This window comes from Dasypus novemcinctus, chromosome 7 (genome assembly GCF_030445035.2).
Source record: "Dasypus novemcinctus isolate mDasNov1 chromosome 7, mDasNov1.1.hap2, whole genome shotgun sequence".
Classification (NCBI taxonomy): Eukaryota; Metazoa; Chordata; class Mammalia; order Cingulata; family Dasypodidae; genus Dasypus; species Dasypus novemcinctus.
In genome coordinates this window covers 69,177,730-69,192,993 of record NC_080679.1, presented here as the reverse complement: position 1 = coordinate 69,192,993, position 15,264 = coordinate 69,177,730, and the positions used below count along the sequence as shown (strand labels likewise).

General features: G+C 39.3%; 1 protein-coding gene across 2 annotated transcripts in view; it reads right to left on the bottom strand.

Annotated features, from left to right (window-relative positions):
* TTN (titin) overlaps positions 1 to 15,264 on the bottom strand; it is a 284,068-nt gene that overhangs the window by 241,630 nt on the left and 27,174 nt on the right. For both annotated transcript variants that reach the window (XM_058300570.1, XM_058300571.1), the window contains exons 24-41: positions 15,004 to 15,248; positions 13,831 to 14,102; positions 13,548 to 13,712; positions 13,286 to 13,454; positions 11,491 to 13,184; positions 11,083 to 11,364; positions 9,934 to 10,200; positions 9,566 to 9,838; positions 9,179 to 9,442; positions 8,830 to 9,090; positions 6,674 to 6,934; positions 5,886 to 6,149; positions 5,536 to 5,796; positions 5,146 to 5,406; positions 4,457 to 4,717; positions 3,812 to 3,953; positions 3,558 to 3,723; positions 1,381 to 1,612 (exon numbers count right to left, since the gene is read on the bottom strand). In XM_058300570.1, coding sequence (XP_058156553.1) covers positions 1,381 to 1,612; positions 3,558 to 3,723; positions 3,812 to 3,953; positions 4,457 to 4,717; positions 5,146 to 5,406; positions 5,536 to 5,796; positions 5,886 to 6,149; positions 6,674 to 6,934; positions 8,830 to 9,090; positions 9,179 to 9,442; positions 9,566 to 9,838; positions 9,934 to 10,200; positions 11,083 to 11,364; positions 11,491 to 13,184; positions 13,286 to 13,454; positions 13,548 to 13,712; positions 13,831 to 14,102; positions 15,004 to 15,248 — 5,740 coding nt within the window. The remainder of the gene's footprint in view (positions 1 to 1,380; positions 1,613 to 3,557; positions 3,724 to 3,811; positions 3,954 to 4,456; positions 4,718 to 5,145; positions 5,407 to 5,535; positions 5,797 to 5,885; positions 6,150 to 6,673; positions 6,935 to 8,829; positions 9,091 to 9,178; positions 9,443 to 9,565; positions 9,839 to 9,933; positions 10,201 to 11,082; positions 11,365 to 11,490; positions 13,185 to 13,285; positions 13,455 to 13,547; positions 13,713 to 13,830; positions 14,103 to 15,003; positions 15,249 to 15,264) is intronic.

Below are 15,264 nucleotides of genomic sequence, written 5' to 3'. Positions count from 1 at the left end.
TTGTAGTAACAAGGAAGACAACCTTTGGAATTTTGTTTGCAAGTGTAGGGAATACTTTCAGAAAGATCCTTTTGATATCTTGATGGGGGTGGGGGTTTTGGCAGCGTTGAGTTTCTCAACACAAGACGGTTACCCTGGTTCCCTCTTGAGGTGGGGTCAGAGGCGTAGTGATGGATAGTGCTCTATAGAATTCCAGAATAGCTTCCAAATACTACCTATCTTTTTTAAAAAAGCCATTTGGGCAAATTACGTGGCTCATCCCATTCAGGTTTGTTTGTTTTTCAAGTATTTGCATATGTCAGTCATTTCATTGTACACAGGTGCCAGTGAAGTGTAATCAGCAAATATTGAATGAAGAAATGCATATTATTTTAAATCTAGTTATATGCAATTAGGTAGATTTTTAAAATTCAGCTTTCCTGTTAATGTTAATTAAAACTTATTCTTAATGTTTTGATGAGCGAGAGGATTGGGGTGGTTCATAGAACCCAGAAATGGGGAATAGAAGACTTCTATGGACTTCCATAGAAACCTTTACTTCTCTGTACTTCAGTTTCCCCACCAGTAATTCAGAGATGATAATAACTGAAAACCAAGACCATTTGGCCTTCCAGGGATAGGGCAATGTGGGCAATATGGTTTATATTTATGGATCTTGATATTCCCCCCAGTCTTCTTCCCCCCGCCCCAGTGTTCTTGATCTTCCTCGGGGGGACTTGCTGAGACTGATACGGCCCAAAATGAGGATAGGGGTGGGGGTGGGTGGAAATAAGTTCCATTTTCTCTATGCATCTAGGTTAGCCTCAGACAGAGGCCAGCCTCAAATTCAGTTTCTAATGAGGAAAGTGGTCAGTTTAATAGAACTTTCCAGAAGAGGTTATGAAGCTCCTGGGAAGTGCTTGGTAACATGTAATTCCCCTTTGAGAGTCAAAGCCCCTGGTCTTAGAGTCTGGGTCAGAGCAGACCTAGGTCCACATTGCTTGTGGCTTTCTAGGCCCTCCATGGTTTCAAAGAGGACCTTCGGATTCTCCCAGGTACTCCATTCTAGAGGCTGCAAATGCTCCTATTGCTTGGTGGTACCACCAGCAATCAAGCCCTGAGAGTTGATGCATTTGGGGAATATTATAATAGACAGAGAATGTGCAGTAGTATCAATAACTAAATGAGGATTTGGTGATTAGGTGCTTTCTGAACAACATTTCAACAGACTTTTTACGAGCTGTTTTCCACGTTATCATGTAAAAATAAATGCAGTTGCAACCATACGAACTCCACAGGTTTTTTTAAACAACTGCACAGGAACTACCAGAACTTCAGTGACTTAATGGGGAGGATTATTCCAGATAGACCCAAAAAATAACCGTTAAAATCTCTACATACCATTGACATAGAGAGTAACAGAACTCCTATTCCTTCCTGCCACAAAGGTGTATTCGCCAGCATCACTATGCCTGGTCTCAGAGATAAACATCCGGTGGATTCTTCTCTCCACCACATATTGGTGTCGCTCTTGAATTTGGAAATTGATCTCAATGCCATCTTTATACCAGTGGGCATCAACTTCATCTTCATTGACCTCAAACTCGACAACGGCACGCTGTTTCTCAATAACCTGTTACCGGAGGCACATAAACAGAAAAATTGAAGTCCTGGCTTCCTTTCCATCAACGTGTTTCTAAAAGTCTTCATTTGAAGAGCACGCAAAACCTAGATGTTATATTGTAGTTGGCTGATTATAGCACATCTAACTTCTCCTTCCTAGACTTGGATGAGTGGTACTCATACTTCTTTTATAGAGAGTCATGCTTACACATACACTGTGGAGGGAGGCTGCTTCAAAGAGACAATCATTTTGTCCACAAATATTTGTTTTCTTAATTAGTAAAAGATACAAGGGTACTTTACATCTGTGGGCTTTTTATTATTTAGAAGCCCTTTTAAGTTTTAATTTGATTTGATTTCATATGCTATGATCAATAACCTTGTGGGCTGAGTAGGAATTATTATCCTCATTTTAAAAATGAGGAAAATGAGGTTTGAATTGGGAAACAAAGTGCGTGAGACAAATCCGGGTTCTCTGAGCCCACATCCAGGGCTTTCTCCATATGTCACATGGCCTATGGTTCTCCTTGGATAAACAGTTGATACTCTCAACATGTCACCTCCATATAAAATTGGGGAGGACAAAAGAGACCCATGGGAATTATGGTCATGGCCGATGGGGTTAACTACCAGGTCAGATGGCCCCTTTTTGGAACTGGTGTTTATGTGTGATGAATCTGGACTCAGATGGGATCTTCCTTCATAAGACTTTCATGCTAATGTGCTGGAGGTGCAGTTAATGTTGGGGTTTAAGATATATTTAGGGGATTTGAATCTCTGGACTGACAATATGATAGCCAGGTCCTGAGCCTCAACAGACTCCAGCACCTACAATATGATGTATTGGACTTACCATACTCAGCTAAGATGGAGTTGAAGAAGGACAACCACCACACCATGGAGCCTAGAGTGATTACAACTAAAGTGGGAGGATTGCATCCAACATCCATGTGGAATCTGAGCCTCCTCTTGACATAGAGGTGCAATGGACACAACCAATCCGATGTCCACATAGAAGAGGTGGCATTGGATTGGGAAAAGTGGACATGGTGGCTGATGGGTATGGGGAAAGGCAGGAAGAGATGAGAGGTGGAGGCATCTTTGGGACATGGAGCTGCCCTGGATGGTGCTTCAGAGGCAATCACCGGATATTGTAAATCCTCACAGGGCCCACTGGATGGAATGGAGGAGAGTATGGGCCATGATGTGGACCATTGACTATGAGGTGCAGAGGTGCCCAAAGATGTACTTACCAAATCCAATGGATGTGTCATGATGATGGGAACGAGTGTTGCTGGGGGGGGGGGGGAGAGGTGGGGTGGGGGGGTAGGGTTGAATGGGACCTCACATATATATTTTTAATGTAATATTATTACAAAATTAATAAAAAAAAATAAAAAATAAAAAGAACGACTTTTTCAAAAAAAAAAAAAAAAATTGGGGAGGACAGGCACCCGTGAGAACAGGCTCAGCAAATGTAGTAGAGGGCCAAGATGTTGCTTAGCAACCTTGCTAGGAAACCAGCATGCTTCTACAGGGCTTCCTTTTAGACTTGGAGGCAGTTCCCAGCCACTGGGCCTCTCCATAGCAGACATCTTCTGAGAAAATGCTACCTTGCTCTAAATGCCCTTAATTCTAACTCATGTGCGCACCACATGTTAAATTTTAGTTCTTTCCTGGTTGGTCCTGTTTGGCAAGTAGCCATTTATTAGGCAGTGAATTTTGTACAGCTGCTTTAAAGTATTTAGACAACTGCTAAGGACACTCTTATTCCCTAAGCTTGTGGAAACTGTGACCAGATAGATGTCAGCATAAGTCTAAACCAGGAGGGATCAACTGATTTAATTCTTTAAAACACTGTGGTTAAAATGTTTAAAAATAAAAAGTTAGATTATAGAAATATGGGGGGTGGACTATTGAGGATTTCTTCAAAAAATTCAGTGAGCAGACAATACCTGAACCTCCTTTTTGATGCTTCGGATGCGAACATCTCTCCCCTCTACAAAGAGGTTGGCAGTAGACATGTTGCCTCCTGCCACCACTGTGTACTGCCCTGCGTCAGACATACGGGTGGATGGGATCAGAAGGCGGTGGACATATTTCTCCTTTTGTATCTTCAGTCTATGGGTAAAGTGGAAATTGAATTTTAATGGTGATGACTCATAGAAAACTGGGAATTAATGGAATGTAGCCAGATGAAACAGCTTACCTGTCTATGATCTGCAGTTCTTGGCCATCTTTCATCCACTGTACCGTGATGTCAGGTTCAGAAACTTCACATTCAAACATGGCTCGTTTCTTCTCAAGAACCTTAATGTCTTTAATGTGCTTCCTAAATTCTATATGACGAGCTGGAAAACAGCATGTACATGTGATTAACATTTTAACAGCTTTACTGAGAGACAATTCAGGGCACCATACAATTCATCCGCTTAAAGCACACAGTTCAGTGGCTTTCAGAATAGCGAAAATTGTGCAACCAGCACCACAATCAAGTTAAGACCATTCTCATGACCCCACAAAGTAACTCCATATCCCTTAGCCATCGTCTTCCCAGTTCCAGCCCCCATCTCTCCCCAGCTCTAGGCAAGGTCTAATCTACTTTCTGTCTTTATGGATTTGCCTGTCTTGGACACTTCATATGAATGTCCTTTGTGACTGGTTTATTTCACTTAGCAAAATGTTTTCAAGGTTCATCCATGTTGTGGCATGCATTTTTCATTTCTTTTTATTGGCAAATAATATTCTGTTTGTACAGGTATACAACATTTTATTTGTCTTCATTAGTTGTGACAGATTAACATGTTAACAGTGTTTAGGGCTTATTTTATGGATTTGACGTATGAAACCATACCTTCCACATAAAGAGTGGCTGTCGATGTAGCTTTTCCAGCCACAAAGGTATAGTCAGCAGCATCCCCAAAATGAACATTCCTGATGTTCAGTGAATGTGTGAGCTTTTTGGTTCTCATCTGGCACCTGTCAGTTGATTTGATTTCCACACCGTTCTTTAACCATTTGTAAGAGATGCCTTCATAGTTCACTGTCACCTCAAATGTAATGGTGTCTTTTTCTTCAGCATTGATGTCCTTCAGCATGGATGTAATCATGATTGCTGCAAATGAGGAAAAGAAAAAGACCCAAGAAGACTTTATAGAAAGGTGATGTGGGTTATAACAGGTGCAGTCTGAAAACTTGGAATGATTTTACTATGTCTTTTGAGATTTTAGTTCAGAGACTTGAATTATGATACCTCCCATGAAGCCCTGTACAGGGCTGTGCCAAGCAGGAGAGAAATAGGAAGAGCGATGGAGAGACATAAGAGCATCTTTCTAGGTAGCCTCAATGCTATTCTAATCTGGGCATTTTAGTCAGGTGGAGATGTCAATGCCTTACTCACTGTGAAAACACAATCAGTGTTTCAAGCAAGGATTTTTGAGCGGATTATATGGTAAGGAAGAAAACATGTAGGATATAAATAGCAACGAGTCAGCTGAATATTCTCTATAGTTTCTTTTTCTTTTTCTTGTATTTTTTACTTACGGGTCACTGTCAGGGTGGCACTGACTTGGTCATTGCCACAAACAAAGGTATATTCTGCTGAGTCCTCTGTGCTGGTGTTCATGATAAGCAGCTGGTGGAGCTTTCCCTGCACAACTATCTTGAACTTTTCACTCATCTCAATCTCCACACCATTCTTCAGCCACATAGATGGTACATTGAAGTGAGACACCTCACATTCAAAGGAGGCAGTTTTAGTCTCAGGTACTTTGATACTTTTCATGGTTTTAGTAATATGCAATGCTTGGGAAAATGAGAGAAAACGTCAGTTAATATACTTCACTTCTTAAAAATGAAGGAACAAAAAACCTCAAGCAAATGAATACACAGGGATTCTCAAGATAAATACCTTAGGGGCTGTCTAATACTTACTTTCCACAAACAGTTTGGCTTTGCACTCCAATTGCCCCACCACAGCTGTATACTCTCCAGCATCTGAGGGCGTAATATTCTGGAGCATCAACTTGTGAACCTTCCTTTCTGAGACCAGTCTGTGTTTGGCACTTGGCTTAATCTCCACATTCTTGTGGAACCATTTTACTGGAACTGTGTCATGAGAAACACTGACTTCAAAGGCAACGGTGGCATTTTCCAAGGCAGTCACATCCTTTGGCTTTTTTATGATCTTGACAGCTAACAAGGAAAGTTGAAGCAATTCAGTAATATGCTCAAATTATTGATAACCACGTGGCTACTTGTAAAGATTTTCTAAGTTGACTTACTCTCAACGTGCAGTCTGGCACTGGCCCCTAGCTTTCCAAGCTTGAAGCCATAAACGGACTCATCCACAATAGCACAGTTTTTAATTCTCAGAGAGTAAACTGCTCCTTTGACTGATATTTCATACTTGTCATTCGATTCCAGTACAACCCCATTTTTGATCCACTGGACACCTTTTACATCAGGGTGTGTGAGCTCGACAGTGAAAACAGCATCCTGCGTCTCTGTCACAGTGAGGTTCTTCAGAGTCTTCTTAATTTTGACAGCTGAAGACAAATTTATGATTGGTTTAGAAGATAAAAATGATAGCATCAAGTAAAAGATGTCTTGATGATCATTACCTGGTCATCTTGCAAAAGAATAGTTATAAAAATTTTTGCAGTTATGCCACAATTATGTTGCAAAAAACACCTAGAGATGATTCAGGGGAACTTGAAATCCACTTTGAAATGTACAAATGTGCACATGTATGATTGATTTTCTATACTTAAATGGCCATATACTAACAGCTTAATAGGCTGATTGGAGAAGGATGGAAAAGGAATGGAGAAAGAGTGTGGCTGATTTTCTGTTGTTCCACAGAGCTGAAGTCTAAGAATCAGCACACTTTTGATGAACAACTTTGCAGCATGTGGGACATGGTTCAGGAAAGTAAGTCTACGGAGTTTATAATGATTTTATGAAATGAAGACTGATGGAATTGAAAACAGATAAACCACTTGACTTTCAGAATGGTAGCTGTTAGGAATACTATATGATTTGGAAAAGATAAATAAGTTATATCACTGACCTTCAACTTTCAGTTTGGCAGATGTTTTGGAGGTGGCCACCTTGTAAGTATATTCTCCAATGTCATCTAATTTGGTGGCAGCAATGATCAGTCTCCTTTTGCGGCCATCAGATTCACTTCTGATGTTTTTACTCAGTGGTAGGTGTTTGCCATCCTTCAGCCATTCGCCTTCTGAATCTGGGTTGGCGACTTCACATTCAAACACAGCTTCCTGGGACTCAGCTACAGTCTGATCTGTGAGTGGCTTAGAGATGGCTCCACCTTTAGAACAAGAGAAGAACAAGTGTGAGTTCTCTAAAAATATTTATGTAATAAAGAAATCTTCACACAGTCGATATAAACAACAAATTTAGAAACACGATTTTCAGTATCATGAAATATCTAATAAAAATATCTTTACTTATATTGAAAAGGAAACACAGAATTCCCTTATTGTAGGTATGCATGACTGATAATCAGGAAAAACACTGGCCTGCGGTAAGCTTTGTGAAGGAAAAGCACCTGCCATGCTAATACAGAATTCTGAGCACTATAATGCATTGCATACCACATGGATGGCCACTGTCTCAATTCTTTCAAGAACATTCTACTTAGACTTCTAAGTAATATTCTCTGGGAATATGTCTCATATTTAATTGGAAAAAAATTTGATTAAAAAATGTCCAAGCCATAAATGTTATGTCCAAGCCATAATGTAAAATTAGGGATTCCTGAGTACGAAAAATCACTGTATTCATGAGTGTCATCTCTTCTATGAAGATTTCCCCATTGCCCTCTGGCCCATCATCTACTGGTAGCAATAACTCCTGCTTCATCAAGTTAGTTGCTTATGTATCTGCCCCTCCCTAAACTGTAAATAACTCAAGATTTTAAGTATCATGCCTTAATCAGTTTTGCACCCTGAGTTCCTTGAAGTACATGGCCTATGGTAGTTACTTTAAAACTGTTGGTGAAATCACATAGGGGCTGAGAGTGTTTTCTTGTTTTCATACATTAAGAACATGTCATTTATATTAAATGTATCCAGGTGCAGGATCCGAAAAATTGTTCTAGAAGGCTTTTCATGGTCAAAGTCTCTAAGGAAATATTATAATAAAGTATAAACTATGGAACTTTTATACTAAGAAGGGCATACCATTTCCATAAGACTTTCTTATATACCAAGAGTCATGGACATAACAAGAGGTTTAAGCTCAATGTGATATCCAGACTCCTCAATACTTAAATTGTCATGATCCAAAAATTAATGATGGTTTTTAGTTTTTTCTTGTCAATTGCTTTATACTTTTTTTTTTTTTTAGTACTGAGGCCAGGGATTGAACCTGGGACCTTGTATGTGGGAAGCTGGCACTCAATCACTGAGCCACATTGGCTCCCTTGAGTGGTTTTTCCATTTGCTTGCTTGTTTGTTTTGTTTTAGGAGGCACCAGGGACTGAACCCAGGACCTCCCATGTGGGAAGCAGGTGGTCAACAGCTTGAGCCACATCTGCTCCTGGTTTATACTTTTGATTCTTCATCTTAAAGTCAAGGATTTCTGTTGAATGAATGGTTACATTTCTACTTTATGTCATAATAAAGTGATACACAGATACATTGAAATATATTTTAAAATAATTGTTGGGTTCATAAGGAAGTATGAAGGGAATAAAAGAAATAAAGCTTAAAGAAACAAGAGTGATATAGAAATCTTTAGAGTAGGAAAGTTTAAGGAAGCTCATTTCAACAAACATTTATTAATCATCTGTCACGTGTAATAGATTGGAGTATACAAGAAGAGTAAGAAGCAGTTCCAGATTTCAGGAGCTCATACTCTGGTGCATGAAGAGGGACCAGGAAATAAGACAAGTATATGATAAGAGCTGTGAAAGAAGCATATATAAAGTGATCCTGAGGCTGGAGGAGGAAGAGATTCCATACAGATGGGGAGATTAAGGAAAGCTTCATGGAGAAATGGCATTTGAGGTAGGCCTGGAAGATCATTAGGAATTAGGTTGGTATGGACAGTGTTGAGGGTACTTTTGGCTTGGAAAAGAGCATAAGCAGAGACATGGGAGTGGGAAACTTATGGGAACTGGGGGGAATTGGGAAACAATGAAAAGTTTCTTAAAATAGAACAACTGTCTCACGTAAGAACTTAAATGATAAATGTACCAACCTGCCACAGTAAGTTTTCCAGATGTCATATTTTCTCCAGCATAGAATGTATAGTCTCCTTCATCATCTTTCATCATATTTATGACTGTCAACTTATATATTTTTCCATGAGCTTCAATTTTATATTTAGAGCTGGGTTTGATTTCCTTGTCCTTAAAATTCCACAAGACATCAATTCCTGAGTGGGACAGCTCAACCTCAAGGACCACATTTTGGGTTTCTGTACAGGTAAGGTCACGAAGACCTCTGATGATTTTAATTTCTGGGGGAAAATTAAAATAATCACATGGTTATTACACAGGGAAAGTAGAATAGTTAAAGAATGATTAGTTAGACGGAAGAATCCTTACTTTCTACAGAGAGATTACAGGTGGTTTCAACTCTGCCAACCATCAGCTTGTAAGGTCCTTCATCTGAAGCATGGGTTCGATTAATCACTAGTCGCTGTTTTGTGCCTTTGACAATGGCTTGTACACGATCATCAGTCTTGATTTGTTCATCATTTAAGTACCATTTAACAGAAGTCACATCAGGGACTGAGACCTTACATTCGAGCACAGCTTTGGTACCCTCAATCACATTAACATCTTTTAGAGGAGTCACCACATCAACACCTGAAAAACCACACACACACACACAAAAGAATTAGGAATGTGAATTTTGTTTAAAATGTCTGTTCATTAAAATTCCCTACTTAACCTGACAATGTCAACATAAAACACAGTTGTTAAACTCACTATAAACAGAGACACGCCCACTGGTTGAAATTCCAAGCGCTGGAATGGTGAAGGAGTAATTCCCAGCATCTTCCTTAGTCATGTCTTCAATGAGCAGCATGTGTGATTGTTTGTCTATCACAATGTGAACTCTGTCTCCAGACTGCACTTCCTGGCCATCTTTCATCCAGATGCCTTCCACATTTTCTAAGGAGACTTTAACTTCAAGCTGAACAATGTCACCTTCACAGACTTTTTGATCACTAAGTCCTTGTAGTATAGCAATGGGGCGAGCTGTGAAATAAGAGGAAGAAAAAAAATTACGATCATCTTTGATCCATAAACCACAATGATGTCCACTGCAGGCCAACAGGAATTGGAAGACTTACGTCTCATCTTTAATTTACAGCTTGTCTTTTTCCCATCAACGACAAGGATGTATTCTCCCTGATCCTCTTTGGTCACATCCTTGACTGTGAGGTTCTGACGTCCACGGCGAGATGTAATGGTGTACTTGCCGTTGGACTTAAGCTCCACACCATTATGATACCATTTGCCTTCTATATTTTCAGGGGATATAATACACTCTAATTCTCCTGAAAATGATTCTGGAACTTCTATGTCCTGAAGTTCTTTCACAAACTCAACAACTGCACCTGAGGTATGAGAAAAGAAATCAGTTTCTCTGGGTAGCTATGCATTTAGGTTTAGGATAGAAACAATAACAACCTGTATACCTCTTACCTCCCTGATACTTTCTGGAATATTTTCTCTCTCTTTTTTTTACTATTTAAGAAGTTGTGAGTTTATAAAGTCATGCATACCATACTGGATTTCCATTTATTGCCCCACCACTGATACCTTTTTGTGACACATTTGTTACAAGAGATGAAAGAACATCATCATAATATTAATGCTATCTACAGTCCATAGCTTATATTTGGTATATTTTTCCCACAAGCCATCTAATTATTAACACCATGTATTAGTATTATATATTTGTTACAGTCCATGAGAGAATGTTCTCATATTTGTACTGTTAACCATAGTCCATCATTCACCGTAGGGTTGACTGTATTATATGGTCCCCTGCCTTGGACAATTCATCCAAAGTGTACCCTCAGTGGTTCTCAGCTTCATCACAGAGTTGTGCTGCCATCAATTCAGTCCGTTTCAAAATATTTTCATTACTCCAAAAGGAAAAATCCCATACCCATTTGTGTCGAATATTTTTGATATTTACCTGCTGATGCATTGATACATTTTCAATAAAAGGAGCAATTTTAATTTTTAAACTGTGTTTTGAAAACAGAATTTATATTTCCATAAAGCATTTTAAAAGGGAGGCATCAAAATAACTTCATTTTTAAAAATTCCAAATGATCAACATTCTCGTTTTGCAATAAAATTCATGAGTTTTGCTATGAAGTTCATAGTCAATTTCTAAATATTTATATGGAAGGAAAATTATATAGCTAATTTTATTATATACTAAGAGTGACTTTAAAATGTAAGTAAACAATGAAAATATTTACTACCTTCAACAATAAGTTTAGCTGTTGTTTTTATATTTTCATCTTCCACGAGTACACAGCTATAGTCTTCAGCATCAGATGTATCAATTGTCAGTATAGAGAGGAAGTGGACTTTTCTGTCAGAGTGCATCCTGTATTTATCTCCTGAGTAAACCTCCACACCATCCTTATACCATTTCACTTTGACAAATGGCTCTGAAGTTTCACATTCAAAAGTTGCCATGGTGTCTTTTTCCTTGGCAGTAACATCTTGCAATTCCTGTGTGAAGGTGATCAATTGCCTGGCTACAAGGACAAAAGCACATTATATTAAATTAAATTTAAAATTTGAGTAATGGAAAAAGAAAGAAATACACTAATGGGTATTCATGGATAGAGACAGATCCATCAAATGAAAGAAATTCCAATTACCTTGGACAAGTAGGAATGCATGACTTGAGGTTTCCCCAGCTATATTGACAGCTTTCACCATGATACTGGCAGAGTCGTCGGCAGTCACATCCCTTATGACCAATTCACAAACATTATCTTCCGGCCAGTACCAGTAGATTCGGTCAGAGCGCTCGATTTTGACACCATTTTTATACCACTCACATTCAGGATCTGGTTTCCCTACAACTCTGACCCGGAAGTGTGCATCAGATCCCTGGCCTACTGTTTGGCTTTGAATTCTTTCAAAGATTTTGGGGGCCTCCATACTTGGACTTAGTTCAATTTTATCAGGCTTAAAAGTTGGAATAGTGATTTTGCCTTCTTCAAGGAGCGCTTTCTTCTCCTCCTCAGTTAACTCTTTGGTCCAGTGGAGAAGTTCATCTTTTGTCTTCTTTAGGAGTTCTTCATAGGATTCATCCTTCTTCCGAGACTTGAGCTCCACAGCAGTAATGGCTTCGTAGTAGCCCTCCTCTGTTCTGCGCTTGAATTTACTGCGCAGCTCTTCCGACTCTTCTGAGACTTTTTCATGGGTGATTCTTTCAGCCCTTTTCAACTTCACAACTTCTTTGGCTTCGGTGGTGTCAACAGGTCTATCTACTTTTTGTACTTCAAACTGAAGTTTTCCAGGTTCATGTATGTGAAATTCAGGCTTTGGTTCAGGGGCTCGCCTAAGCACAGACCTAAAATCTTCCCTCTGTTGGATCTCAAGTTTCACTCTGTGTTCTATCACACCTTCAGGATTTTCTGCAGTGACCTTGACTTCACCTGTATCATATGATTTGCAGTCAACGATGTCCAGATAATGAATGCCATCATAGCGAACTCTGAACCTTTTGCTTTTGCGGATGAGCTGTCCATTGAGGTACCAGTTGACTTTGGGCTGAGGGTAGCCTGTTACTCGGCAGCGGAATCTAGCAGTCTCTCCTTCAAGTACTCTTACTGGTTCTGGGAACAAGACAATGTCTGGTTTTTGCTTCTCTTTTTGATCTGTTGTTACTCCAGTAAGTGCACCTTCATGAGCCATTCTCTCTAATTCTTCAATTCTCTGTAAGCCTTTCCTCCCTTCAGGCAACTGAGATTCTTCCACAAGACTTTTCTCATCTTTAACAATAAGGGTAGCCGAAGTGTGATCTGTTCCATATTTGTTTGTGGCTCTGCAAGTAATGATACCACTGTCTCTAGAATATGCAACTCCATAATCAAGGCTGCAATAACCAAATTCATTGATCATACGGAGCCTGTTGGCTGCTTCAAGGGGTTTTCCATCATGGAGCCATTCCACCACCATGGTTGGGTCACCAATTGGTGTTAGCCTGCATTCAAAGTGAGCAGGCCCAAATCGCTTGAGTCTTAAGGAAGTGAGTTTTTTCTTGAAAAATGGTTTCTGTTGTTTCTCTTTGTCATAAAGGTCACCCTCTTCCCACTGCTCTTGACCATATCGCAAATGGAGGGGCTCTAGTTCTGGAGCTGCAATCTCCTTTGCTCTATATGTCCCTCGTGGGATGATTAATTTTCTCTCTGGTTCAGGCTCTGCAAACTCGACATCAACATTTACTTTGCATCTTGTAGTATCTCGGCCAGCCTTATTAATAGCAGTTGCAGTATACCAGGCAGAATCTTGGCTGACAGTGGAATCGATTTTTAGGGCTGCTGCTCCCTTGGTTCCCTCAATTCTATAAAAAGTGGGGAAAAAATCATACAAACGTAGTTATTGCTTCCATGGTTATTGGATTTGTCTAATAACCTTGGTTTTGTTATTTCTAAGCAAATTTACCTGATTTTTGGATATTTATGAGGTACAATGATGTCACTGTTTTTCAGCCACACGATGTCAGGGTTGGGGTTACCCGTAGCTCTGACTCTCATTTCCAGTCGGGAACCTTCCTTTACATTGACATTTTTCAGTTTTTCCACAAACACTGGTTTTATTTCATGTTCAACAGCTGAAAGAGAAATTGTTCAGAGTGAGTAAGCCTGGAGTACAGGTTTATAATGCTTGTGATAATGCAATTTATTTTGATTTTAAGAGCAAATACCTTCCACAGTTAAAGTCATTGAAATTGAAGATTTTCCTGCCCTGTTTTGGGCAACCACCGTCCATTCCCCAGAATCACTGGGTGTTGCAGGGACAATAATCAGTGACTGGGTACCATCTTCTTTAATGACTACTTTATGGGTATAGTCATTGACAATTTGCTGGCCTGTCAAAACATAAATAAAAAACCAAAATACATGCAAAAGTAGTCTTTTATTGTGGGACACACACAAAAGCGTATTTTTGTATTCAATAATCCATGAGCAAAAACTTATCATACTTACCATCATGAAACCAGAATGTCTCTGGCATAGGTCTACCCACAACCTTCAAGTCAAATCTGGCAGTCTGTCCTTCTAAACATTTGAAAGAAGTAGGTTTTAATACAAAGACTGGTTTATACAGTCTCTCAAGTTGTGATTCATCTGTTTCTTCAAGCCTACGTCCAGGGGACAGCCGTGCAGGGGACATCCGGGCAGGGGACAGCCGTGCAGGGGACATCCGTGCAGGGGACATGCGTATAGGAGACCTGCTCACTGAACGTGGAGAGACAGATCTGAAAAACAAAGACCAAATGGATTAGTTTTGTGAGGCATAAAGAAAACACAGCAAAATAAAGAAACCTCTTTTTGTCTTATTCATTAATTTCACTTTAGAATTTACTTCTGGATGTGCAGTAGAAGGCACCTTGAACTCACTGGAATCCAAAATGAAACTCATTATTGTTGCCCCAAAGCTATGATTTTCCTATATTCTCAATCACAGTCAACAGTCATTTAATACACCCAGGTATGCAGCCTCAAAACCTTGGAATATGATCCTTCATACTTTCCTTTCCTCCACCATCTGGTTTTTGTTAGTTATCAACTCTTTAAAATTCAACTACCAAACCATCTCAACAAATGTTGGTTTGCTAAATAAAACAAATAAATTTATGGAAAAAGAAAACATGCTTCTTTATCTTAGAGGGGAAAATATGGAAATTATATTTAGAAAACAAAATCTCTCTATACATTGCAGCCAGACTGGCTTGGATTATCAAGTGTTAGCATCACATAAGTTGTGATGGGCTGAGAAAACCAAGGTACTTTTCATAGAATCTTAGAGCCTCAGTTTCCCATCTCTAATATACCAATAATAATCGCTACACTGCAGGCTTGTTGTATAAATTAGGGATAAAGTGTGCAAAAACCAGGTGTTAAATGAATGACAGCTATCTTTGTACTAGTGATAGCACTAGGAAAATGACTAGTATGCTACACTAATGAAAATGATTTGCTCATTTTATATAGGGGCAAAAAATAAAATCTCCTGGCAATAATCTATATTGTCAATGGCAATATGTAGTGCTATTTCAGTCTGCAATTATTTTTCATACAATAGCAATTTGCTGCTGGGATATTTGGTATTTTAAAATAATTTAAATATTAAACAACCCAAATTATTATTAGCCTTACCTGATTCTGCTCACTGGCTCTGGTGTGGGTATGTAAGTTGGAGCTCCAAGTGGTGCAGCAGGCTCCACATACAACTTTCCTGAGCAAATTGCATTTCCTTTCATATTGCTGGCAAATGCAGTATAGATTCCTTCATCTTCTGGAAGAACAACAGGTATGCGCAGACTAGCTCTGCCATCTTGCAGAAAGTCCATTTGGTATCGTTCTCCATGTTTGATGCGTTTACCATCTTTGTACCATGCAATCTGCAAAGAAAAACCA